Below are 27,179 nucleotides of genomic sequence, written 5' to 3'. Positions count from 1 at the left end.
GGTGTTCTGACCTTTCCAATTAATAATCCAAACACTGCTCATATGTAAAGCGTGCCTGAGCGATGCCTTCAGAAGGTAGATGAGGCTCCAGGCATCACATACTCAAGACCTGGGAGTTCTCTCTGTGGGTGGGAGACACGGCGTGTGTGATGTCACTGGATTGAGTCCAGTGAGGTCCCTTTCCATTAACTGTGGTTACACACCCTCACAGCACACTGTAAAGGGAAAAGCTTCATACCGGAGCTTTTCCGCTGGACCTGCTTCAGGAGCTGTACTGACATGTGGGTGAAAACGTGTCACTGACTTCTGCTCAGATGCCACCAGGTGGCGCCCTTTTCCAGCCCCCGAGAGCCTCTGCTGGGTCTGTGGAGAATCCGCTGTTGGGCCTCCTCACCGGTTTGAATCTTGCAATTTGGTCTGGCTGAGTCCTGCCTTCCAAGTAGCTTCCCCTGACAGTTCCCACCCAGGATACCTCCCATAATCGGAGGCCAAAGCAGTCAACAACCAAAATTAGCACCAGCCTTGAAATAAATGAAGTTAGTTTTCACTGAAGAAAGTTTCCATTAGAATTCTTGGTGGTGGTGAGGTGCTGGTTGTGTGGAATTCTAAACTAATTAGTAAATTGGGGAACATCTTGGGCTTTGTGGCCAACCCGACCTCCCAGGATTTTTTTCTCCCCCAGAACTCCATGAGTTCACTCCCAGGGATTTAGACGGGCGGAAGCCACGCTCTGAAAGGTGGATGAGAATGTTCGTGTTCAACAAAAACACTTACTAGAAATCACACAGCTTTACATCTGTTAAAGGATATCTGCAAAACAAACAAACAAAAACCCAGTTAACAACTTTCTTCCTAAAATTTATTTTTTATTGTAATAAAACATTTCACATGAGACCCACCCTTTTAACAACATTTTAATTGAACAATACAGTATTGTTAACTACAGGTGTGATGTTGTATAGCAGACCTGGAACACACTCATTTTGCATAACTGAAACTGAAACTTCATACCTATCCAGGAGCAATTCCCTTTTACCCTCTCTGCAGCCTCTGGCAACCACCATTCTACTCTCCACTTCTATGAGTTTGACAACATAATTTTTTTTCATAATTTTTTTTGAGATAGGATCTCACTCTGTTGCCCAGGCTGGAGTGCAGTGGTACAATCCTAGCTCACTGCAGCCTTGACCTCCAGGCTCAAGTGACCCTCCCACCTCAGCCTCCTGAGTAGTTGGGACCACAGGCACGTGCCACCACGCTAGGCTACTTTTTCCATTTTCTGTAGAGACAGGGTCTCATTGGGTTACCCATCAGCCTGGTCTCGAACTCCTGGGCTCAACTGATCTTGCCTTGGCCTCCAAAAGTTCTGGGATTACAGGCACGAGCCACTGTGCTCAAGTGACAACATAATTCTTTTTTTTTTTTTTTTTTTTTGAGATAGTATTTGACTCTGTCACCCAGGCTGGAGTGTGGTGGTGCGATCTTGGCTCACTGCAACCTCCACCTCCTGGGTTCAAGCGATACTCTTGCCTCACCCTCCTGAGTAGCTGAGACTCCAGGCGTAAGACACCATGCCTGGCTAATTTTTTATTTATTTTTTGGTAGAGATGGGGTCTCCCTATGTTACCCACGCTGGTCTCGAACTCCTGGGCTCAAGCGATCCTCCCACCTTGCTCTCCCAAAGTGCTGGGATTACAGGTGTGAGCCACTGTGCCCGGTGGACATAATTTTTTTTTTTTTTTTTGAGACAGAGTTTCTCTCTTGTTGCCCAGGGTGGAGTAAAATGGTGTGATCTCAGCTCACCGCAACCTGCACCTCCCAGGTTCAAGCTATTCTCCTGCCTCAGCCCCTTGAGTAGCTGGGATTACAGGCATGCACCACTATGCCTGGCTAATTTTGTATTTTTAGTACAGACAGGATTTCTCCATGTTGGTCAGGCTGGTCTCAAACTCCAGACCTCAGGTGATCCACCCCCTTCGGCCTCCCAAAGTGCTGGGATTACAGGCCTGAGCCACAGCACCCAGCCAGCATGGTCTTTCTTAAAGGCTCTTAAAAGAGGGCTCTTGGCCCCTGCTGGGATTACAGGTTTGAGCCACCCCACCTGACCTGGTTGACATAATTTTGAATGGTGAAGAGAATAATTGCTTTTCCCCTGCACTCAAGAGTAAGACAAAAGTGTCCTCTCTTGCCACTTCTATTCAATATTATGCTGAGATTCTAGTTATGACAAGTAGGTAATAAATTGAGAAAAACTGCAAAAGAAGTAAGATCATCTCTATATGCAGATGGTATGATATTGTATAAGGGAAACCCTAAGGAATCCACTGGAAACTGTTAGAGCTATTAAGTTCAGAGAGGTTTCAGGATACAACATAAATATACAAAAATCAGTTATATTTTCTTTCTTTCTTTTTTTTTTTTTGAGACAGGGTCTCACTCTGTCACCTAGACTAGAGTACAATGGTACCATCTTTGCTCACTGCAACCTCCGCTTCCTGGATTCAGGCAATCCTCCCATCTCAGCCTCCTGAGTGGCTGGGACTACAGGCATGCACCACCACACCCAGCTAATTTCTTATTCTTGTATGTTTTGTAGAGACAGGGTTTCCCATGTCTTGAACTCCTGGACTCAAGCAATCCACCCTCCCCAGCCTCCCAAAGTGCTGGAATGACAGGTGTGAGCTGCCACGCCTGGCCAAGTTTAATTATTTTAGATTCTTCAGGCAAATGAAATCATGTAGCATTTGTGTTTCTGTGCCTGGCCTGTCTCACTGCATACTGCCCTCAAGGGACACCCATGTTGTAGCATATGGCAGCAGTTTCTTCTTTTTTAAGGCTGAACAGTATTATGTTGCCTGGACACACCACACTTTATCCATCATTCATCCATCAATGGGCATTTAGGTGGTTTCCCACTAATCTACTTTCTGTTTCTATGGATTTGCCTGTTCTGGACATTTTCTATACACTAACAGATTTATTTTTATTTGCTTAAAGCCTTCTCTCTCAAAAAAGTTTATAACATATCTGAGATATAATTCACATATTATACAATTCACCCATTTAAAGTGTACCTTCATTGTTATTAGTATAATTACAAGATTGTGCAAACTCCACCATGATGTAAATTTAGGATATTTTCATCACTCCAAAAAGCTTGCTCCCCTCCCCTCCCCATCCCGCCCTGCCTCCCCTTGCCTCCTGCCCTACACGCTTCCACTGGGTGAGGAAGCGTGTAGTCCCTGAGCTGTCTCTGGGACTCATTTTTGGCCAATAGAATGCGGTTGAGGTGATGTTGTGTGACCTCTGGGTAGGTCAGAAGAAGCCTTGCAGATCCTCCTGGAGCTCTTGCTCTGGGGAAGGCACTAGCCACCCTGAGGCCGTCATGTTGTGAGGAAGCCTCTGCGAGCCTCATGGGGGCCACGTGAAGAGGAGAAGAGTTGATGGGCTCCCAGCCCATCAGTCCCTCCAGCTACCAGATGCAGGAGTGAAGGAGCCATCTTGGACACAGCCCTGTTGAGTCTTCAGATAATTGTCGGCAGCCTAGCTGCTACGTGAAAGCTGATGCCTAAGCAACACGTGTGAGAACCGCCCAGCTGAGCACAGTCAACCCACAGACACAGCGACCATCACAAGTCATGTTTTTGGGCTACTGAGTTTTGGGTGCTTTGTTTTCTGGTGGTCGACAGTGCAGGTGCTGCATTAGACTGGGTACATGTGCTCCTCGTTCCTGTTGCCAGAGGCCAGGGCTCACTCTGAATTCCCACCCTGACTCCCCACATTCACACCCCTCAGCATCCCCACTGCTCTTCCCTGCCTCTCTCTCTGCTCCTTGTCCCCCCCAGCCCTGCTGACTCAGCCTCCTATCCCCTCTGGCCGGGCATGCGTGATATCGCATGGGTCCTCTCGCTTCCAGCCTCGCCCTGCCCATTACAGAGGCCACCATGCACCCAGGAGCTTCCACATCCTGCCTGTGGTTCTCACCCGAGACCCCTTTAATGGTCTCGGCGTTCAAAAGGGCAGCATGATTGGCACTCGAGCTCCAGGGCTGGCTCCTCCCCACCCTCTCTAGTGTCCCCCTGGGCTGTCCCTGGCCTCCCCACCCTCCCCGCCTCAGCTCCCCAGACACTGGGCCGTGCCCCGCCCCTCCTCCCCGTGCCCGGCGCTCTCCTTGCTCTCCCATCCCCACTGGGCCGTGCTCCTGGCAGCAGGTGTCGTGCAGGTGTCTCTGTGAGGTCTCCCTGACATCCCTGCTGTGCGGTGTCCCCCTGGCACCTCCGTCGTGCCCCTAACGACGCCCACCACTCTCTGCGCAGTGTGTTCGTTGCCAGGCCCAGCTCTCGCACTGGACTGAGAGCACCAAGTTGACACCGGGGCACAGCCTGCTCCCCCGCTGAGCCTGCCGCGGCGCCTGGCACATGGTCGATCACAAATAAATAACGAGCAAACAGCCCATACGCGTGTACTGCATAAGCAGATGCATGTGGAGATAAAGAAAGACCACCCAGACGACAGCAAGCCCAGGCTCTGAGTTCGGAGCTTGGGAGCGCCCCACCCTGAGATCAGCAGGCAGGGGGCGGGGCACAGGTCCCTCCGCTTAGGGTGGTGGTGATGCTGTGGGGAAGGCAGGGGCGGCTGATGGAGGGTCAGGTGTCCGGTGGTTGGTGAGAGGACGTGTTTGGCGTCCTCTGGTTGGTCCTGAGTTGGAAGTGGGGGCAGAACACAGAGAAAAAAGCTCTGCAATTGGCTGCAGAGGCGGAGCTGCTGCTTCCAGCTTCTTTGTGGTCCGGAGTCAGTAGCCGTGTGGGACTGGCCCCTGTCCAGACGCCTACACTGAGCCTCTCCTGTGGGGAGATGAGCGTCTTTCTCCTGGGACCGAAGGAGGGAACAAGACGGAGAAGGAAGAGGCGGGGCTGCGACTGTGCCCAGCGTGCTGCCGGGTCCCTGCTCTGGGTACTTCTCTGCTTTCGGGCGTCTCGTCTAGAAGCTGCAGCTTGGCCTGTCTCACCTCTACACAGAGGGGCTGCTGGCGCCTGACGGAAAAAGGTAGGGCTGCTGAATGTCCACCCAGCTGTCAGCCACCAGGGAAGTTTTCAGCAAGGGAGGCCCAACCTCACGAGTCACTCGCACGTCCTGTCCTCGGGGTGTCAATAGGACGCGTGCACAGCCCAGAGCCCAGGATCGACCCTGCAGCGGAGCCAGTTCTGCCCTCGGCCGGGGTGCCCTGTGGGGATGACCCCACCTGCCAGGTGCCCGGCCCGGCCCTGCTGGGCCGCCGAAACTCAGAAGAGTCTGGGCAGGGGTTACAGCACCAGCCCCAGGGTCTTACGCTCAAAACATGAAAGCTGTGGTTTCGCAGACGATCTATGGAGATTTGTAACGTCTTTGACAAGATTTAGCATCAAGCTTTTTACTTAGCTGATTGAACTACTATAGAAACAAACTAGATATTGATAATTGCAGGAAAAACTGAAGAAGTGTCTGATCCAAGAGATTTTTAAGCAAATGTCCTGGAATAGAGACCCCCATATATAGAACATTTGAAAATAATGAGCTTCCATCCCAGGGGCAACAGCACCTCCAGGGCACTCGTGAGGTCTGCCTGTGACCTTTGCTTTTATTGTGGTAAAATACCTTTAACATAAAGTTGACCATTTTAACAATTTTTTTTTGAGATGGAGTCTCACTCTGTTGCCCAGGCTGGAATGTAGTGGCGTGATCTCGGCTCACTGCAACCTTTGCCTCCAGGGTTCAAGCGATTCTCCTGCCTCAGCCTCCTAAGTAGCTGGGACTACAGGGATGCGCCACCACACCCAGCTAATTTTGTATTTTTAGTAGAGACAGGGTTTCACCATGTTGGTCAGGCTGGTTTTGAACTCCCGACCTCAGGTAATCGCCCACCTTGGCCTCCCAAAGTGCTGGGATTACAGGCGTGAGCCACCCCATGCCCGGGCCGTCTTAATGATTTTTAAGTGCACAGGTCAGTGGCATGAAGCACATTCACGTTGCTGTGCAGCCATCACTGCCATCCATCTGCAGAGCTTTACATCTTCCCAAATGTCAACCGGCCCCATTAAACACCAACCCCCACCTGCCCTGGGCACCACCATCGTACTGTCTGTCTCTGTGGGTTTGACGACTCTGGAGACCTCACACGTGGGATCAAACGGTATTTGAGCTTCTGAGAGGGGCTCGTTCCCTCAGCATCAGGTCCTCAGGGTGACTGTGTGGCCCCTGGGTCCGAGCTGCCTTCCATTTCTGGGGCCACGGACGTCCCATTGCGCGTACATATCACATTCGGGGCAGGGGGCATGTAACACGTTCGTCCACCCTCTGGCCGTCGTGAAAAACGCTGCTGTGAACGGTGTGACCTGTGACCTGTTAGACACCGGACTTTCCCAGCACAGGCAGCTGCCTGTTCCTGGGCTGAGCAGGGCCCTTTGATCTGTCAGGCACATCGTGCTCCATTTGGAAACGAAGCCTGTGAACTTTGCAAGGACCTACGAAAAGGTTTGAGACCAGAAAAAAATTTTTCCTGGTTCCAAGTACAGGAAAGATACTGCAAGCTTGAAATTTAGACAAGTTCTAGTTGTGATTCAATTTAGCTTTTATGTAGTTACATTAAGCATTATATTTAAAACGGGCACAGTGGCTCACACCTGTCATTCCAGCTACTCGGGAGGCTGAGCTGGGAGGATCACCTGAGCCCAGGAGGTTGAGTCTGCGGTGAGCTGCGATTGTGCCACTGCACTCCAGCCTGGGCAACAGAGCAAGGCCCCATTTCTAAACAAAGTTATATTGAACAGGCTTGATATGATTGGAAACAGGGCTTACTAAGTTTGCCCGATGGCTGGGGATGTGGCCATTCATCTTGGAAAGTGTCGACATGACTCATTTGTCTGGGGTCAGGGCTCCAGGATCAGGTGCCAGGGGCGTCTAAGACCTTTGACCTTTGACTTCCTGTGAGGGAGGTAAAATCAGTTCCTGACCTCGTGGTGCTCACGCAGCGGCAGGAAAGACAGGAGGGAGTGCTGGGAGCGGGGAGGCTGCCCAGCCGCAGGCAGAGGTGTGGGTGCGGGGACTGCTCATGTGAGGAGGCCACTGCCGGGGCTCGGCTGCCCCTGCGATGGGCATGGGGGAGGTGGGCATCCATATTAGGGTTCCTCTGGCTGGTCTTGAGTGTGGAGTGGGGTCACTGACTGAGTCCTCATCTGCTGCGGCTTCCCCAGCAGGCGGCTATAGGTTGTGGCCAGAGCTTCACCTTTCCCCTGAGTGCACGCGAGATAACATTAGGAATTTAAGAAAAATAATAATCAAGGGGATTCAAGAGACAGAGACAGAGAGAGACAGAGACAGAGAGAGACAGAGACAGGGAGACAGAAAGAGACAGGGAGACAGAAAGAGACAGAGAGAGGGAGAGGCAGAGAAAGAGAGGGAGAGACAGAGAGAGACAGAGACGGAGAGAGGGAGAGACAGAGAGACAGAGACAGAGGGAGAGACAGAGACAGAGAGGCAGAGAGAGACAGAGACAGACAGAGACAGAGACAGAAAGAGACAGAGAGAGGGAGACAGAGGGAGAGACAGAGAGACAGGGAGAGACAGAGGCAGAGGCAGAGAGACAGGGAAAGGCAGAGAGAGAGAGACAGGGAGAGACAGAGACAGGGAGACCCTGCCCAGCCCCCTGGCCCTAGCGCAGCCCTGAGTGATATGTGGTCTCACAGCACGGGGTGAGGGAGCCGAGGAGGGGGCCAAGGGTGGACTTTCTTTGTGTGGACTTCATATTCGCCCTTCATCTTACATAACGAATGGTTTATCTTGTTATCGTGCATGGTGTTCATTTTCTATTTTCTGGTTATTTATGGCCAGTGTGGAGAAATCGTTTTGAATTTTGTGTTGATCTTGGTCTGGCCTCTCCTGTCAGTTTTCATGATTTGTGGAGTCTACTGGGTTTTCCCGTATGGCTTTGGAACCCAGGAGGAAAAGAGAGACTCTCCTAATGACGTCTCCGCCTGGGCCCGGCTGGAAGAGTCCCGAGGAAGGGTTCCTGTCATCCACCCTGTACTGGGCCGGTCGCTGTGGTGGGGGCAGCGCCGTCCGGGCATGGGGCTCACAATGAGCACAGCTTGGCCGCTGACCACACGCAGGGCAATGCCGCCGCTTCGTCTGACGCCCACGCTGCTGCGGGGCTGGGCAGCAAGGGCCCCTCCAGGAGGGACCCCAGGCTGAGGCCCCCGCTCCCGCTCACAGCAGGTGCTCACGTTCAAATTCATCAGGGGAACCACTGTCCGCTGGGAAAAGGCTTCTTCAAAATCCATTTTTCACGTTTTGCCTCGATGTGTTAAAAAAAATCCATTTTCCATGCAGTGCTAAAAAGAAATGAGTCATTATGCCACGAAAAGCCACAGAGGAACCTTAAATGGCACTTTACTCAGTGAAATAAGCCAACCCGAAAAGGCTACAGACCGATTCCAACCAAACGGGATTCTGGAGAAGGCAAAACCAAGCCGACAGTGAAAAGCTCGGTGGCAGTCAGCTGCTGGGGAGGGAGGAGCGAATAGACGGGGCACGGGGATGTTTAGGGCATCGGATGGGCTCTGCAGGATACTGAAATGGCAGTTATGAGAACGCACTCACCCAAACCCGCAGCAGGCACACACCGCCTGAGCTGTGGACTCCGGGTGATGACGGCACGTCCCTGTGGGTCTATCAATGGTGGACAGATGTGTCACACGAGTGCAGCATGTTTATAATAGGGGAAACTGAGGCAGGGGAAAGAAGGTGGCATATGAGAATTATATTTTCTGCACTTTTTTTGTAAGCCTAAAACTGCTTTAGAAAATAAAGTCCATTAAGTTTTTAAAAGTCTTACAAGAGAAAGGATCGGGAAGGGGTGGGAAGGGAGTGGGGAGGCCAGCACCAGGTGCCAGGCAGGACAAGGCTGGCGTGGACACACTCCCACACAATCCTGGGTCTCTGCAGGTCCACACACCAGATGGCCGGCCCGGGGTGGACGCTGCTGCTACTGCTGCTGCTGCTGCTGCTGCTGGGGTCCATGGCAGGGTATGGGCCGCAGAAGAAGTTGAACCTGTCCCATAAGGTGGGTGCCGGGCACCCCTGATGCCCCTGCAGGCCCCACACGTGCCATAAGGTGGGTGCCGGGCGCCCCTGAGGCCCTTGCAGGCCCCACCCGTGAGGGCTGCCACTTTCCGTCAGGAGGGTCTCAAAGGGACACAAAGCGCCTTCCTGGATGAAACCCTCCCTGAGGCCACACTCGCAATCCTGGCCACACGCCTGGCTGTGCTGCCCAAGCACACTTGAGGCTATGGGACGGTGACCCCAGCACCAGGAGCAGCCCTGGGGCCACCATGGTCACCGTCAACCAGGCAGGAAAGAGCGGGGCCATGTGGGAGCTGCACCAGTGCGCACTTCTGTTTTTGAAAATATACCCATTTTTCTTTTTTATTTTATTACTTTTTAAATTGTGTGCGTGTGTGTGTAAGAGAGAGAGAGAGATGAAGCCTCGCTCTGTCGCCCAGGCTGGAGTGCAGTGGCACGATCTCAGCTCACTGCAACCTTCACCTTCTGGGTTCAGGCGATTCTCCTGCCTCTGCCTGCCGAGTAGCTGGGATTACAGGCGCGCGCCACCACGCTTGGCTAAATTTTGCATTTTTGGTAGAGATGGGGTTTCACCATGTTGACGAGGCTGTTCTCAAACTCCTGACCTCAGGTGATCCACCGGCCTCGGACTCCCAAAGTGCTGGGATTACAGGCATGAGCCACTGCGCCCGGCCAGAAAATATACCCACTTTTAATAAAAAGTTGTTATTTATGTTAACATGCAATGGGATTACTATTGTTATCTTAAAATTCTCTCAGTTTTAGGGTGGAATCCAGTAACGTCAATAGACATAGCCTCATCCACAACACTCTGAGCAAACAAGACCAGAGGTCGCGCACACAGCAGCGCCTTGCGTGTGTGTGGGTGGGGGGTGGCTACAAGCCGTGGCGCAGGGGGCAGGCCTGGCTCTCAGCTCACCTCTGCCAGCTGTGCGATCCTGGGCACCTTGCTCGCCTTCCCTGAGCCTGTTTCTTCTCCTGTAAAATGCCAGGCACTGGGCCGGCCTGAGAGCTTTGCCCATGCTCTGCTGCTGCATCCTTGCCCTCAGTGCCTTGGTTTACCCTCTTCCACGTGGCTCACAGTAGACATTCCCTTTCTCAGCCCCGGGCCCCCAGCACTGACCTGCCAGAACCACGGCAGTCTGGGTTTGTTCCAGAAACTTCTCAGGGAACCCAAGTTTGAAGGATGGTGACACAGGGGAGCCAAGGAGAGGGCAGGCCTTTCCTGAGTGCTGAGTCTGCAGGCCCTGCCCAGGAACAGGTGAGCGAGCTGGTGAGTGGCGTTTCAGGGCATCGGGGAGCCATGCGGGAGACACGAGGAGTGCCAGAGCAACTGCTGTACCATCAACAGCCTGGCCCCACACACGCTCTGCACCCCTAAGACCATCTTCCTGCAGTGCCTGCCCTGGAGGAAGGTGAGGTGCATGCGGGGGGCGGGGGTGGAGGGGCGAGACTGCCTGTGGCCCCCTCCTACCTGCCCCTGAAGAGCCAGGGAGTGGATGGTGGGTGCAGGGATGATGCGTCTCCTGTCCCATAGCCCAATGGGTACAGATGCTCGCACGACTCAGAGTGCCAGAGCAGCTGCTGCGTCCGCAACAACAGCCCGCAGGAGTTGTGCACGCCCCAAAGCATCTTCCTGCAGTGTGTGCCCTGGCGCAAGGTGAGCTGCGGGCACCCGGGGCAGATGGAGCAGGGGTAGCCGGAGACGGCCCCTCTCCACGACTGCTGCCTGGCTGCCTCCCCAGCCCAACGGCGACTTCTGCAGCAGCCATCAGGAGTGTCACAGCCAGTGCTGCATCCAGCTGAGGGAGTACAGCCCCTTCCGCTGCATTCCCCGGACCGGGATCCTGGCCCAGTGCCTGCCCCTGGTAAGTCCCGGGCGGGGGCTCAGCCTCCAGGCCCTCCCTTGGCCGCCACAGGGAAGTCGCACAGAAACACAGCAACTGGACCAGGACCGCGGCTGTGAGAGGTGGGCTCTGAGCCCACGGGCGGGCGGAGCACCCAGGCACCCCCGCTGGGAGAGGCCGGCGCTTCACCGCCCATCTCATAAAGTGGGGGCCGCAGAGAAGGCTCCTGGGCTGGCACTGAGCCCACCAGGCCCCGCAGGGCACGGGTGCCCGGTCAGAGGCCGTCAGAGCCTGCGGGGCCGCGGGGAGGGGGACCCAGGACCATCCCCCGTGGGAGCTGGGGTTGGACGTCTTCAGGCCGGAGAGGGAACAGCCTCACCAGCCCTGGAGGAGGAGGGTCCTGGCTTCTCCCCTCCCTCCCCCGACCTCTGCTGTGGCTTTTCCTGACGGGAAATCCATGGGATAAGCCGTGTGGTGCAGGTTCCCGCTCTGCTGAGCCCTGGGGTCAGGGGAGGGGGCCAGGTCGCCAGCGGCGCAAACGCTGTGGGGGCGCAAGTGCGTGTTTGCTGGAGCCCAGAGCTCCCATCTGGGGTGAAAGGGTCCTGGCACCCAGAGGTGAGGTTTGTTCACAGCCCTCGGGTACCACCAGGCCCCCTCGTGGGCGCTGGGAGCAGCTCCGGGCGCCTGGCGCGGCTCGTGGGCATCCCTCTCGCGAGCTGAGCGTGGGCGTCGGCCTCTGGGTGCTGTCCCAACCCCCACGAGGCTGGTGCCGGGAGATGCTGTGGCCCCGGGTTCCCGTCCTCCTTCCGCGGCCGCTTCGAGGCCCGTCCCCTGCACGTTTCCGCAGCTTTGGCTTCTCCTTCAGTGATGTGAGCTCGAACCTGGGCACGAGGGACCGGCCTGGGCCTGGGATGTTCACGCAGGACCAGGTTGCGCGGGGGCTGGTTCCAGCGGAAGCTTCCCTTACGGTTTGTGCTGCTGTTTCTGGGGCTCGGAAAATCTGTGGGAACTGAAAGGCTGTGACCAGCCTGGTGGCGCAAAGTGTCTGTGAGAACAAATCCCAGGCACTGGGGTGTAGCCTGATTGTTAAACATCAATAAAGGCTCCTGGCCGACTGAGCAGCCGTGTCTCACCCCGTCTGTGTTTTGAATAATACAAGCATAAAATCTGAAGGAAACCTGGAGGTCACAGAGAGGTGGCGTCTGCTGGGTCCGTGCCAGAGCGGCCTTCTGGGAAGCCTGGGGAGGCACAGGCCATGCTGTGGGAGGCGAGGCCAGGGCCAGAGTATCGGGTTTGCTGTCACCTCCCCCCACTGCAGGGGCGTCAAATAAAGGGGTGCAAGCCCGTGTGGTCACCGCAGGTAAAAATCGCTCCCTCCCTGTCCCTGGCACGGGCAGTCCTCAGCACATAGGCACCCGCGTCCGGGATGCAAGCCCAGGCCCCTTCCCCTTCCCCAGGCCCTGGCTGAGCTTCCATGGTCACCTCCCCTCCCCTCGGAGGATCCCTGGTTCAGGCCGAGAACTCTTCTGGCCGCTGACTCCCCAGGGCAGCACTGGGCTCTGCGCGGCTGGGGGCGGGTCTCTCTGCCTCGTTTGGTTTCTGATTCCATCTGCCTGACGTTCCCGGAAATGCCTCCATCCCCAACCCACCCCATCCCTGCCGTTTTCAGCCTGGGCTGCTGTGTATTTGTTTTTGTCTTGTTCCCGAGTCCTTCCCTGGCACGTGGGTCTTCCTTTCCTAACTAATCATAAACAATTTCCATCTCTGTGACTGCCGGACCATCTGAGTCTCCCCCAGGAGAGACCTGCAGGGGCAGGAACACCTGGCCGCGGTCAACTCTGCACAACCTGAAGTTACATAGTTTTGGCGACTTCCTTAAAAAAAGGCATATGACATTATGAACACAGCGTTAGGCCTAAAACTGAACATACTTACGGTGAAAGACCCAGCACACCATGAGTGTAGGAAGCTCACACAGGCGGCATCACACACAGAATCGGAGGCTCACACAGGCGGCGTCACACACAGAATCGGAGGCTCACACAGGCGGCGTCACACACAGAATCGGAGGCTCACACAGGCGGCGTCACACACAGAATCGGAGGCTCACACAGGCGGCGTCACACACAGAATCGGAGGCTCACACAGGCGGCGTCACACACAGAATCGCACAGCACGTTTTTTACCCTAAAGTTCCTGACTGCACAGCCTTGGATCACGTTTACAAAACGGCAATTTGGTAACGTTTTCTATGGGAGAATGGAAAATCAACTTAGTCTTCCCACGGATGGGGCTGAGCGATGTTTTCTGTGGATACGAGTTGCTCAGGTGTGAACCTCCCTGGGCGTGTGTGGTCGACAGACACAGCCGCCATCACGCGATTCCCATAAGAAGTCAAAACAAACCTCCATCCTGATTAGAAGCTGCTGAGAACTGAATTTTCCACGCACACCTCTACCTGTCTGAAGCCATCCCACACCCCAGTGTCTAGATCCGGAATCTTCAAACAGGATTGCCCAATGCCAGCAGGACACGTCGGAGACACCATCAGGCTCCTGCCTTCATGTTGATGTCAGGTGGGTGAGCCCAGCACGGGGGCCATCCCTATGTGGGTGAGCTGAGGTTTGCAGGCTGTCCCCACAGAGGTGAGCCAGGGCTCAGGGGCCGTCCCCACGGGGGTGAGCCAGGGCTCAGGGGCCGACCCCACGGGGGTGAGCCAGGGCTCGGGGGCCGACCCCACGGGGGTGAGCCAGGGAGTGGGGGCTGACCCCACAGGCATGAGCCAGGGAGTGGGGGCCGACCCCATGGGGGTGAGCCAGGGTGCAGGGGACCGACCCCACGGGGGTGAGCCAGGGTGCAGGGGGCCAACCCCATGGGGGTGAGCCAGGGAGTGGGGACCGACCCCACGGGGGCGAGCCAGGGCTCGGGGGCCATCCTCACGGGGGTGACCCAGGGAATGGGGGCCGTCCCCCTGGAAGTGAGCCATGGCGCGGGGCCCATTCCCACGGGGGTGAGCCAGGGTGCAGGGGACCGACCCCACGGGGGTGAGCCAGGGTGCAGGGGGCCAACCCCATGGGGGTGAGCCAGGGAGTGGGGACCGACCCCACGGGGGCGAGCCAGGGCTCGGGGGCCATCCTCACGGGGGTGACCCAGGGAATGGGGGCCGTCCCCCTGGAAGTGAGCCATGGCGTGGGGCCCATTCCCACGGGGGTGAGCCCAGCAACACCAGGGAAAAGCTTCCTCAACTCACCTTCCCCACAGGTAGCTCCCGGCTACTTGGCGCTCCTCCTCCCGCAGATACCGGAAGCGCACGGGGGCCGTGCCGAGTAGGGACAGGTCTTGACCCAGTACAGTGAAAAGATCTTATTTTCCCAAACTTCACAGAAACATCAACCGTGTGTTTGTCAGAGTCAGTTGGCGGCAGACGCCACACCAACATGGGGACGGGGGCGTCTACGGTGAGGGGTTTTGCGCTGGTTCCAGGAGGAGCAAAGTGAGCCCAGCAGGCAGACCCCAGGGTGGATGCAGAAGGGGTTCCCTGCCTGGCGCTCGGGAGACGGTGGGGCCACAGCCACTGATTTGGAGAAGCTCTCTGGGTTGAGGCCGGGGGCCCACAGCGGGGCCAGCAGCACTGTGTGCTAGAGGGAAGCACATCTGGGTCTACGCGGCCAGGGGAGCCACTGAACCGGGAAGTCCCCGCTGCACCCACCCATGGCAGAGGGGCTGCCAGTGGGCAGTTCCAGAACCATCTATCAGTGTGAGGCTGCCGGCCCCAGGATACCGATGATCCCCCCATCTGTCCAAACCCCTCGAATCCTGTTTGTTGTCATGTTGGGTCAACTTCATTATGAATTTGGAAGTCTAAGAAAATTACAAAACGAAACAACATCGTGAAAGGGCGTCAGACGCCACCACTTCTGAGTGCACCTGTCCGTTCCTTCCACACGGGCGCCCTCTCCTGGCCTCTGCCTGGCTGTTCCTTCCACATGGGCCCCCTCTCCCGGCCGCTGCCTGGCCAGAGTGTGGCCAGGGTCCGCCCCTGCTCCTCGGGGACACGGCCTTGCTGTGGACTGATCGTGTCCTCGCATTCATGGGTTCAGGCCCTGAGCCCCAGCGTGACGGGACTGGAGTGGGGTTCTGGGAGGTGACTGAGGTTTTGATGAGGCCGTGAGGGGCCTTATGAGAAGGGAATTCACGCCCTTGTAATAAGAGGCTCCAGGTGACCGCGGTGGTAAACAGTCACGCGCCGTGAGAAAAAAGAGACAACAGAGCCGAGCGTGCCAGCTCCCCCTGCCCTGCCATGCCCACCTGCCGGGGGAGGACGCCCTGGGAAGGCAGCTGCCTGCAACCCAGAGGGGGGTCCTCATGGAGCTTGTCCTGCTGGCACCCAGCTCTCAATGTCATTATTTTAGCTGCTGGGTCTGTGGTGTTCCACACGGCAGTCCAAGAAGGCTGAGACGATCCTTGCAGCGAAATCCTGAGAAACCGTTGCTTCCACCCTAACAGTGAGAACAAGCCAGATACGCCGCAACGTGATCGTTGTTATTTTGACCACTCATCCTCAAGTTCTAACAAAATGATAATTTTTAAAAGACAGAACAGAATAGGTAAACATAACCCATCAAACTTGAAAGCATCTGGAAGAAGTGTGGCTCCCAGCACTTCGGGAGGCTGAGGTAGGAGGACTGCTTGAGCCCAGGGGTTTGAGACCAGCTTTGGCAACATACCAAGATTCCATCTCTACAAAAAATACAAAACTTAGCTGGGTGTGGTGGTGCATGCTTGTGGTCCCAGCTACTAGGGAGGCTGAGGCAGGAGGATCACTTGAGTCCAGGAGGTTGAGGCTGCCGTGAGCTGTGATTGCATCACTGCCCTCCAGCCTGGGCAACAGAGCAGGAACTTGTCTGAAAAGAAAGGGCCGGGCGTGGTGGCTCATGTCTGTAATCCCAACACTTTGGGAGGCCGAGGTGGGCGGATCACAAGGTCAGGAGATGGAGACCATCCTGGCTAACACAGTGAAACCCCATCTCTACTAAAAATACAAAAACAAAATTAGCTGGGCATGGTGGCGGGCGCCTGTAGTCCCAGCTATTCAGTAGGTTGAGGTGGGAGAATGGTGTGAACCCGGGAGGCAGAGGTTGCGGTGAGCCGAGATCATGCCACTGCACTCCAGCCTGGGCGACAGAAGGAGACTCCATCTCAAAAAAAAAAAAACAAAAAGAACAAGTTGTGTTGGTTTGGTTTTCCGGTTGTTTTTTTTTTTTTCTCTTTCTTTCTTTCTTTCTTTCTTTCTTTCTTTTTTTTTTGAGACAGAGTCTCGCTCTGTTGCCCAGGCTGGAGTGCAGTGGCGCGATCTCGGCTCACTGCAAGCTCTGCCTCCTGTGTTCAAGCGATTCTCCTGCCTCAGCCTCCTGAGTAGCTGGGATTACAGGCGCGGGCCACTACGCCCGGCTAATTTTTGCATTGTTTTTCAAGATGAAGCCCCCCGCACAGTGCTCTAGTCCCCGGAGGGGCCATCAGCTCCAGGGAACGTGTAAAGTGCTTTGTGGCTTTAATAACGCGGTGGAGGAAGGCGGGCGCCTGCGCGTGTTATTTAATAACGCGGTTGGGGAAGGCGGGCGCTTGCTGGTGTGTAATGTCTGCCGGGGGAGATGGAAGTCTGCAATTGCAGAAGGAAACTCGGTCTCCGCACAGCTGCCCAGTGGAGGTTCAGCCGTCAAGGGTCCCGAGAGCCCGCGGTCTGGGCCCAGGTGAGGAAGCGACTGTGAGGGCTGTAGCCACCGTAGGGACGCCGGGAGGCCAGGACCCTCGCTCACAGCAGAGGAGGCCAGACAGCCTGGTCGCTAGGAGGGTTTCTCAGAGCAGGAAGAGCAACAGTGAGGATGCAAACTTGGAAACCTCCTGCATCCTGACTGTGGGTGGAGAGGAGGGGCGCGCGGAGAGGAGGCGGGGCGCGCGGAGAGGAGGAGGGGCGCGCGGAGAGGCGGGGCGCGCGGAGAGGAGGAGGGGCGCGCGGAGAGGCGGCGGGGCGCGCGGAGAGGCGGGGCACGCGGAGAGGAGGAGGGGCGCGCGGAGAGGAGGAGGGGCGCGCGGAGAGGAGGAGGGGCGCGCGGAGAGGAGGAGGGGCGCGCGGAGAGGAGGAGGGGCGCGCGGAGAGGAGGCGGGGCGCGCGGAGAGGAGGCGGGGCGCGCGGAGAGGAGGAGGGGCGCGCGGAGAGGAGGAGGGGCGCGCGGAGAGGCGGGGCGCGCGGAGAGGAGGAGGGGCGCGCGGAGAGGAGGAGGGGCGCGCGGAGAGGCGGGGCACGCGGAGAGGAGGAGGGGCGCGCGGAGAGGCGGGGCGCGCGGAGAGGAGGAGGGGCGCGCGGAGAGGCGGCGGGGCGCGCGGAGAGGAGGAGGGGCGCGCGGAGAGGCGGCGGGGCGCGCGGAGAGGAGGAGGGGCGCGCGGAGAGGAGGCGGGGCGCGCGGAGAGGAGGAGGGGCGCGCGGAGAGGCGGGGCGCGCGGAGAGGAGGAGGGGCGCGCGGAGAGGCGGCGGGGCGCGCGGAGAGGCGGGGCACGCGGAGAGGAGGAGGGGCGCGCGGAGAGGAGGCGGGGCGCGCGGAGAGGAGGAGGGGCGCGCGGAGAGGAGGCGGGGCGCGCGGAGAGGCGGGGCGCGCGGAGAGGAGGCGGGGCGCGCGGAGAGGTGGGGCGCGCGGAGAGGAGCAGGGGCGCGTAGTGAGCAGCACTTCAGTAGACGGTGCGATGGCAGGATGGACAGAGACAGAGAAGGAGAGACACAGAGACAGAGACACAGAGAGAGATACACAGAGACAGGAGAGACAAAGAGACAGAGACAGAGATACACAGAGAGAAGGAGAGACACAGAGACAGAGAAGGAGAGGCAGAGACAGAGAAGGAGAGACAGTCAGAGAAGGAGAGACAGAGACACAAAGACAGAGACAGAGATACACAGAGACAGAGATGGAGAGACAGAGACAGAAGAGACACAGAGACAGAGAGACAGAGATACACAGACAGAAGGAGAGACAGAGACAAAGAGACACAGAAACAGAGACAGGGACACACAGAGACAAGGAGAGACACAGGGACACAGAGAGAAGGAGAGACACAGAGACAGACACATGGAGACAGAGATACACAGAGACAGAGGAGAGACACAGAGACACGCAGAGACAGAGGACAGAGACACACAAAGAGACATAGAGACAGAGACATACAAGGACAGAGACACAAAGAGAGAGACAGAGAGAGTAAGGGGAGAAGAAGAGAAAACCCCAAATTTGTTTTTCACCAAATAGAACAAGGTAGACAAGCGTTGAATTGACAAAAGAGAGGAAATAGCAATCAGCATTAGAAATGTGACAGGTAAAAAAGCCACAGAAAAAAGGAAGATTTAAAAATTATAAACAGGCCAGGCGCAGTGGCTCACACCTGTAATCCCAGCACTTTGGGAGGCCGAGACGGGCAGATCACGAGGTCAGGAGTTTGAGACCAGCCTGGCCAACACAGTGAAACCCCGTCTCTACTAAAAATACAACAATTAGCCAGGCATGGTGGTACATGCTTGTAGTCCCAGCTACTCGGAAGGCTGAGGAAGGAGAATCACTTGAACCCGGGAGGCAGAGGTTGTGGTGAGCTGAGATTGCATCACTGCACTTCAGCCTGGGCAGTAGAACAAGACTCCATCTCAAAAATAAATAAATAAATAAATAAATAAAATAAGCTAACATCAAAGCTAACATCACTGGGTGCAGTGGCTCATGCCTGTAATCCCAGCACTTTGGGAGGCTGAGGAGGGTGGATCAACTGAGGTCAGGAATTTGAGATCATCCTGGCCAACATGGCAAAACCCCGTCTATACTAAAAATACAAAAATTAGACGGGCGTGGTGGTGGGCGCCTGTAATCCCAGCTACTTGGGAGGCTGAGGCAGGAGAATCGCTTGAACCAGGGAGGTGGAGGTTGCAGTGAGCTGAGATCGCACCATTGCACTCCAGCCTGGGCAACAGAGTGAGATTCCGTGTCAAAAAGAAAACAAAAACAAAAACAAAAGCTAACATTGAAGAAAATCTAGTAATTGAATATTAAACTCTTCCGCATACACCTACAGCAAGCATCATACTTTCCTGGAAGCATTAGGAACGTCCCCACCAAAGACAGGAGCAAGGAAAGTCATGCCCGCTGCCCATCCTACTCACTGTGACCAGGAAGTCCCAGCTGGCGTCAAAAAAACGAGACACGTGAGACCACCACGACGACCGATGAGCCACCCCTGATGGCGCTGGCCCAGTATCTTCCTGGGAAGAAAGAGAAGCACCGGAAACACTGCTGGAAGGCGTCAGAGGGGTCAGCTGGCCTGTCAGCAAGGGCAGGTGAGGCCATGCTGCCTTGAGGAGCAGCCCCGCTCCCAGGGTTGGGACAGCCACGCGCCCTTGCCGTCCAACGTGTGCCCCTCGGGCGCCCTGCTCTGTCTTCCTCACCGAGAGCCAGGCTGCTGGAGATGTCCTTGGAATGTCACCCTTGGAAACATTCCTGGCTGCTGTGTCAGAGAACACGAGAGGCTCTGGAGAGGATGACGCCAGCGCTGAGTGCTCCAGGCCCAAGGCAGCGCACGCTCCCCGACGGGCCTGTAACCAGAACAGCCATGAGGGCTGGACGCACAGTCCTGCGTGTGCTCGCGGTGTGGGGAGCTGAGGATACCTGGCAAGTGGAGCATCTGCCACAGCCAGGGAGCGAGATACAAACAGAAAACGTCCAGTCACCCGGGCCACAGTGGCCCGCGACAACTCACCACCGTCGTCAAAGCTTGAACACCTGGAAGTAAACTCACCAGGAGCTCCGAGACTTAGATGAGGAAAATCAAAACCTTCACCAGATGACGAAAGAGGAAACGGAATCAGCCCTGAGAGCTGTGTGGTGTTTCAGATCCACGTCGATTCTCCCCCAAATTCACTTATAAATCCAGTGCTATCCCAACATAAAGGTCACAGCTAAAAAATTTAACACAATTTGACAGCTAATTGTTGAGTTCATGGGGTGAGAAATCAGGAACTTTATGCTGCATGTTTTCTTCCCCGATGCCTCTTCCCTTAGCATGAGGTTCCTGTGTCTGGTGAGGACAGATATGGTTGCCCAGGCTGGAGTGCAGTGGTGCAATCCTGGCTCGCTGCAGCCTCCGCTTCCTGGGCTCAAGGGGTCCTCCCGCCTCAGCCTCTCAAGTAGTTGGGACCACAGGCACGTATCTCCATGCCCAGCTAATTTATTTATTTGTAGAGATGGGGTCTTGCTATGTTGCCCAGACTGGTCTCAAACTCCTGGCCTCAAACGAACCTCCCATCTTGGCCTCCCAAAGGGATTACAGGCGTGAGCCGCTGCAGCCAGCCCAGACTCCACCTCTAACTGCTGTGAGGCGGTCATCTGGAGCTTCTCTTTGCTGTCCTTTCAGTTGGATTCTTTTTGTTGGTGTGCACTCTTATTTTACTTAAATGTTTCCTCTGGTAGCTTCCAAAGAAAATATGCAGGGAATAAATGTGTGCCTGAACCCTTGCCTGCCTGAGACTGCCTGAGAGCATCTTCATCCTTGATAGCTCTTTGCCTGGGAATTCTTTTTTTTTTTTTTTGAGATGGAGTCTCACTCTGTCGCCCAGGCTGGAGTGCAGTGGCAGGATTTCGGCTCACTGCAACCTTTGCTTCCTGGGTTCAAGTGATTCTCCTGCCTCAGCCTCCCAAGTAGCTGGGATTACAGGCGCCCGCCACCATGCCCAGCTAATTTTTGTATTTTTAGTAGAGACGGGGTTTCACCATGTTGGCCAGGCTGGTCTCAAACTCCTGACCTCAGGTGATCCACCTGCCTCAGCCTCTCGAAGTGCTGGGATTACAGGCGTGAGCCACCGTGTCCAGCTGCAATTTTAAAAAATTTTAATATATATTTGTTTTTATTTTATTTTATTTGAGACAAGGTCTCGCTCTGTTGCCCAGGCTGGAGTGCAGTGGCACGATCTCGGCTCACTGCAACCTCTGTTTCCCAGGTTCAAGTGATTCTCCTGCCTCAGCCTCCCAAGTAGCTGGGATTACAGGCGCCCGCCACCATGCCCAGCTACTTTTTGTATTTTTCGTAGAGATAGGGTTTCGCTATGTTGGCCAGGCTGGACTCGAACTCCTGACCTCAAGTCATCTGCCCGCCTCAGCCTCCCAAAGTGTTGGGATTACAGGCATAAGCCACCATGCTCGGCCCCTGAAGTTACTTTGATATTAACATAGTCACTGCAGTTTTTAAAAATTTTTGTTTGCATGGCATAGCTTTTTCTGTCCTTTTGACTTATTGGTGTCTATATCTAAAGTGCATTTCTCATGAGCAGTTTGGCATTGGGTTTTGCTGTCCTACCCTCCCTGGCAATCTCTGCTCTTAACTGGGGCTGTCTGACCACTTGCTCTGGTGTGGCTGTGGCTGCGTGGAGGCCACGCCTGCTGTCCTGCTCTGTTCCCATTGGTCTCAGTGTGCAGTTGCCACGCCCACTGTCCTGCTCTCTGCTCCCATTGGTCTCACTATGCAGAGGCCACGCCTGCCATCCTGTTCTCTGCTCCCATTGGTCTCACTGTGCAGAGACCGTGCCCGCCGTCCTGCTCTCCGCTCCCATTGGTCTCACTGTGCGGAGGCCACGCCCTAATCCTGCTCTCTGTCCTGCTGCTGTCACCGGCTCTCCCTTTCCCATTTCCTCTTCCTTCCTTGGATTCTGTTTGATGATCCTGTTTGATTGCAGTTGTTGGCTTATGAGCCAGAATTTTCTGTTTTGTTGTTTTAGTGGTTGCTTTAGGGTTCACAGTAAACATCTTTAACTCTCACGGTGAACCTTTTTGAGTGGGGCTGCACCTCCACCAGGGCAGATGCTCCGCAGCGCACGTCACCCACCCTCTCCCCGCCGGGGCCATCGCCGCAGGGCGGTTCCCTGGTGACTGCACTCCGCGCCGGTGCCATTGGTATGGTCTGGGTTGAACAGTCTGATATTTCACCTGAAAGACAGGTGCCCCAGCCCCGGGAGGCCCTCTCAAGCCCTTGCCTGCTCTGGGACCCCTTGCTGCGGGCTGACCCTGAAGGGGCATCTTGAGGCCAGGACTGGACCTGGCAAGGCCCCGGCCGAGGTCACGGCTCGAGTGTGACTGTGAACTTGGACATCTGACCCCAAAGGTCACTCCTGGGACAAACCCAAGAGAATCGGAAACAGGCGTCACACAAATTGTTGTCCACAGATGTTCAAAGCAGACTCTTCATAGCTGCTCAGGTGTCCACAAACAATCGACAGATAAGCCCAGCGTGGCCCTCCACACCAGGGAACAGGATTCCACCAGGAAAAGAATGAGGCCCGCATGGCTGCAGGGGGTGAGCCTGGAGAATGGCGATGGGGAACAGAAGCCAGACACACAGCCCCGACTGTGAGCTTCCGTTTCTATGCGGGCCCAGAACAGGCGAGTCCGGAGGCGGGAGGAGGCCCTGGTTGCCAGGGCGGCGGTGGGAGAGATGCTCACGGGGAGGGAGTTCTCTCCCAGGTGGAGAGCGTTTGGAACCAGACGGGAGTGAGGGTCACTCAACATCGCAAATGGACTAAATGCTACCGAATTGTACGCTTTAAAACGGTTCATTTTATGTGATGTGAATTTCAGCTCAATAAAGAAAAAAGATTTAAGATCTGTCTTGAGGAGCCACGAGCATCTGTACCAGGGAGGTGGAATTGTGTCAGGAAGGCTGAGGCCTGGAGATGAGCAAGGGTTGGGGCAAATCCTGGAGATAAATGTGTTATTTCTGCAACTTAAATAGGGGCAGCCTTGTGCTATGAACTCTAAATACTCGCTACAGCTGCAGGACGGCTGCTGTGCTCCAGAAATCTCAGCCGCATCCAAGACAGGAAGGGGCCGGGAGGGCTGTGTGGACGGCTGAGCGACGGCACGGAGACGCATCCCCGCCGTGGAACCTGGGAGTGCTGCCACATGTGGTAACAGGAGCTTCGCAGGTGTGAGTAAGTTAAGGATCTTGAGATGGAGAGGCGAGTCTGCACTTCCAGGAGGCCCTAAGTGCAGTCACGCGCCGGTAGGAGGCAGGCAGTGGGGGCAGGAAGCTCGAATCGGGGACCTGAGGGCGCAGCCAGGAGAGGCGAGAAGAGGCCGCACAGCTTGTCTGCCCGCCCCCTTCCTCCCGCTCGCCTTCCCTTCCTGGACAATTTCGTCCTGAGACCTTTGCATGAGGCTGAGCATCCTCAGGGGCCGTGGGGAGCCAGGGGTTGGGAGTACAGCATGGACCCTGCGCCGGCTTGGGGTGGCCGGGGCCGAGCAGAGGGCAGGCGCTGTGCCGGGTGGGCGGCCCCGGGTGGGTGCTGGGCTCAGGTGAGGAGTGGGGGCATCTGCAAGGGGGGCAGGGGCACATCGAGGCGGGAGACCAGCGAAGCAGAGTGTAGGAGCCGGGCTCCCCGCCGTGGGGAAGCCAGTGGATGCCAGGAGCACGGGATGAGCCCTGTGCGGTCGGACTGGAATTCCAGGGTTTTCTTTTTTTTCTTTTTTTGAGATGGAGTCTTGCTCTGTCGCCCAGGCTGGACTGCAGTGGCGCGATCTTGGCTCGCTGCAAGTTCCGCCTCCCGGGTTCACGCCATTCTCCTGCCTCAGCCTCCCGAGTAGCTGGGACCACAGGCGCCCGCCACCACGCCCGGATAATTTTTTTTTTTTTTTTTTTTTGTATTTTTAGTGGAGATGGGATTTCACCATGTTGGCCAGGATGGTCTTGATCTCCTGACCTCGTGATCTGCCCGTCTCGGCCTCCCAAAGTGCTGGGATTACAGGCGTGAGCTGCGGCACCTGGCCTGGAATTCCAGGGTTTTCAACACACCTTGGTGGTTTTGGAAGTAAATAAATATAGATGTGAAGAAACACAGATAACTTTCCCAAGAGCACGAGGCACACACGACACCCAGGCTGAGCCTCCAGGGCTCCAGGAGATGGGGCCGGGCAGGGAGCGCCTGGTGCGTGGGGGCCCCGGAGGTCAGGGGCTGTGAGTGGGGACGGGCACGCGCAGGAAGCCACTGGCCTCGCCCCTGGACATCACGCTCAGGGGAAGGCCCAGCTGCACTGATGTAATTGATGCGTGCAGGGAACGTTTGAGGGGAAAGAGGTTTCACATGGGTTCAAGCATCTTCCCCTCAATGCTCAATTACAAAATCGGGGGCAGGTGGCTGAGTGCAGGTCGGGACCAACGCCTGATGGGACAAGCTGGCATCGGGCGCTGCCGGCGGCTTTGAGGATCCCCAGCAATTCTACGTATTTCCACTCCAATGCCCACGCTCCGGAGAAAGCCAGTGAGGGCGTCCCCGAATTGCGGTCCAGAACCTTCTGCGCACCAAGGTTGTGAGAGTCCCTGAGAGGCGGGGGGGCTCTCCCAGGAGGAAGGAGCGTGAATGCTGAGGCCCTGCACCAGGCAGGGAGCTGTGCTGCTCGTTGATGCTGGGGGGCTGCGGTGTGGACTGGGACGGACAGCCTGCCTGCCGGAACGGACAGAAGGTGCCGAGAGCGAAGGTGGAGGGTTACCAGCTCGCTCTGAGGTCGGGAAAGAGTTATGTGAATGGCGCTTGCAACTTTTCAAGCTGAAATGTTTAAAATAACAAATACAAGTTACAGATAAGCACCGTTTCTGAACCCACAGTTCCACGTTGGAGAATCAAATCCCACAAAAAATGTTTGTCCCAGAAGGTGCAGTTTGATAGACAAGACTTAATCCACGAACCGGACACAGCCACAGGGGCTGGCATCATGGAGCACCCGCGGTTCTTCCTGGAGCATGAGGAGTCCAGCTCCCTCGGACGGTTCGAGAGCACAGGTAGTGTCCCCAGAGGGAGCGGCTGCTTTCCTGATCACACATGGATTCTTTTGCTTGTGACAAGGAGCATGCATCAGTCCTATAATTTCTTTTTCTAAAATCTAGGCTGGCGCGGTGGCTCACGCCTGTACTCCCAGGACTTTGGGAGGCCAGGGTGGGTGGATCACCTGAGGTCAGAAGTTTGAGACCAGCCTGGCCAACATGGCAAAACCCTGTCTCTATTAAAAAATACAAAATTAGGCCAGGTGTGGTGGCTCACGCCTGTAATCCCAGCACTTTGAGAGGCCGAGGCTGGCGGATCACGAGGTCAGGAGATGGAGACCATCCTGGCCAACATGGTGAAACCCCGTCTCTAATAAAATACAAAAAATTAGCCAGGCGTGGTGGTGGGCACCTGTAATCTCAGCTACTTGGGAGGCTGAGGCAGGAGAATCGCTTGAATGTGGGAGGCGGAGGTTGCAGTGAGCCGAGATTGTGCCACTGCACTCCAGCCGGGGTGACAGGGCGAGATTCTGTCTCCAAAAAAAAAATTTTAGAACAAAAATGTAAAGGAGGGAAATCCCAACAGTTGAGTTGCTGTTTCCATTTACATGTTGAACTTGATGAGCAGGGGTGCCAGATCTGCTTCTCTGGGGCAGAAACAGGAGCCGTGCGTGTCAGGCCCAGGGACCATGCAGCCTCTGGGCCGCTCAGGTGCAGACACCTGGCCCCTGCTTGGTCAACTCAGCCCTCGAGCCTCTTCCTGACTAGGAGGCAGCCGTGTCCTGGTGGCCTCCCTAGTGGCAGGTGGGGGTGGGGGACAGGCGGTCACAATCCTCAGCCGCAAGCCGCTGCAGGATTACGAGATGTGGTTCTGACCCTCCCTGCCCCCAGAACCCCCCGGCCTGGCGGCTGGATGCTGAGCCTCTCGGGCTGGGGTGAGGTTTCCAGGGGGCCACACGGGCTCAGCTGTTTCCGTGAGGCCTCTTTTCCTGTTTGCTGCTGTGTTCAGCAAGGCCACATCCATCCCCCCGAACCCTGTCGAAGGGGACCCTGTTCAGCTCCGAGCAGCCCCGAGACCACCCAGGAAGGAAGGAATCGGGGTCAGTGTGAGGCAGTTGGTCTGAAGCCTTCATGGTAAATATTTTATGATGCTTTCTTTTCTATCTAGAAATGAAATTCAGTTCTTAAAAGCTTCACATATAATTTTAGGGAAAAAATATCTAAGGCCCCCAAATATATAAGCCCCAAACTGTGGTATAACAGAAAAATAAAAATAATTTATAGTAAAATGTTGTGGATTTGAAGTCCATGAAGGTCTCAGGTGTGCGGATGCCGGATGTAAAATGACCTTCAGGTTTCCCAAAGGCCCCTGGGTTAGTCCAGCTCCCACCAAGAACCTGGGCCCTTAGCCAGCAGGCCAGGCGCGGCCCACCTCCCCTGCCCTGTTGACAAGGGGTGCAGGCCCCCCAGTGTCAGCCGATGACACCTCAGCAGAGACCCTCTGGTGGTGAGGGGGAACCCTGGGGAGGCCCTGTCTTTCCAGACAAGGTTGGCACTCACCATCTCCCCTTCACTGATCTCTCTCCTTGGCAGGTGGATGTAATGCCTGGAGCTACAGCAGCTATTTCATAACTATGAGGCAATGAGCAAGGAAAGGCCAAGAGAATCACAGAAATGCCAGGCCTGACTCAAGCTCCTGCAGCACCTCCTGAACCTCTGCCTCCAGAACACGTGTCCTGTGGGAAAACCCTGTGTGTTGACAGTGTCGTGGTCACAGATCCTGTACTTGCAGGCACACTCCTTTCTCTCTGGGCCTTCCCCAGCGTGTAGAGCCTGTTGGACACAGGAGCACTGGCCACTGGCCTCTCCCAGCAGCGCCATGTGCCCTTGGGCTGTGGATAGGATCCCAGCCGACGCTGCAGAGAACTCAGCGTTGTCAGCCGTGAATACTTACAGCCTGCGTCAAGATCCTTGAATTCCAGGTTCCCGTCAGTGGTAGGAAGATCTCCATGGCACGATCTCTGGAACCTGCGAGTACGTCACCTAGAAGGCCACGTCTGAGCAAATGTGATTAAAGTAAGGATGTGGAGGCTGCGCGGCTTTCCTGGATTAGCCAGGTAGAGTGTAAACGCAGACTAGTCCTCACGAGAGAGCAGGGGAAGCCCCGACACAGAGGTGGCCACCTGAGGACAAGGCACGGAGAACAGGCTAGTTTGGACACCCAGGGCATTCCAGGGTCCATGCCTGTCCTGGGACTCCACTCCCTTGCTGGTGAGGGGTCCAGGCATTGCCAGGAGGAGCCCAGCAGGGCGTCTGGGAGGCTTCCTCCTTCTTCGGTGCCTTTGCCCGTCCAGGACACACCTGGCCCCTGCTGCGTGCCAG

The 27,179-nt window shown here is 56.0% G+C and overlaps 1 protein-coding gene across 3 annotated transcripts; it reads left to right on the top strand.

Moving 5' to 3' along the window:
- Positions 1 to 4,729: 4,729 nt before the first annotated feature.
- LRCOL1 (leucine rich colipase like 1) lies at positions 4,730 to 14,290 on the top strand. Of its 3 annotated transcripts, XM_016924678.4 has the most exons (5): positions 4,730 to 5,046; positions 8,980 to 9,097; positions 10,407 to 10,532; positions 10,655 to 10,777; positions 10,863 to 14,290. In XM_016924678.4, the coding sequence occupies exons 2-5, from the start codon at positions 8,993 to 8,995 to the stop codon at positions 11,409 to 11,411; spliced, it is 903 nt and encodes a 300-aa protein (XP_016780167.1). In that variant the 5' UTR covers positions 4,730 to 5,046; positions 8,980 to 8,992; the 3' UTR covers positions 11,412 to 14,290. The 3 variants fall into 3 exon arrangements, 2 of the variants coding, with proteins under 2 accessions (XP_016780167.1, XP_016780166.1); XR_001708429.4 differs by lacking the exons at positions 4,730 to 5,046; positions 8,980 to 9,097; positions 10,407 to 10,532 and adding an exon at positions 9,523 to 10,378 and having other exon boundaries at positions 10,655 to 10,985; positions 11,830 to 14,290; XM_016924677.4 differs by lacking the exons at positions 4,730 to 5,046; positions 8,980 to 9,097; positions 10,407 to 10,532 and adding an exon at positions 9,523 to 10,378.
- The last annotated feature ends 12,889 nt before the right edge of the window (positions 14,291 to 27,179 follow it).

This window comes from Pan troglodytes, chromosome 10 (assembly GCF_028858775.2).
Source record: "Pan troglodytes isolate AG18354 chromosome 10, NHGRI_mPanTro3-v2.0_pri, whole genome shotgun sequence".
NCBI lineage: Eukaryota > Metazoa > Chordata > Mammalia > Primates > Hominidae > Pan > Pan troglodytes.
Note: the sequence above shows the minus strand (reverse complement) of the source record. Positions and strands in the feature narration are given on the sequence as shown.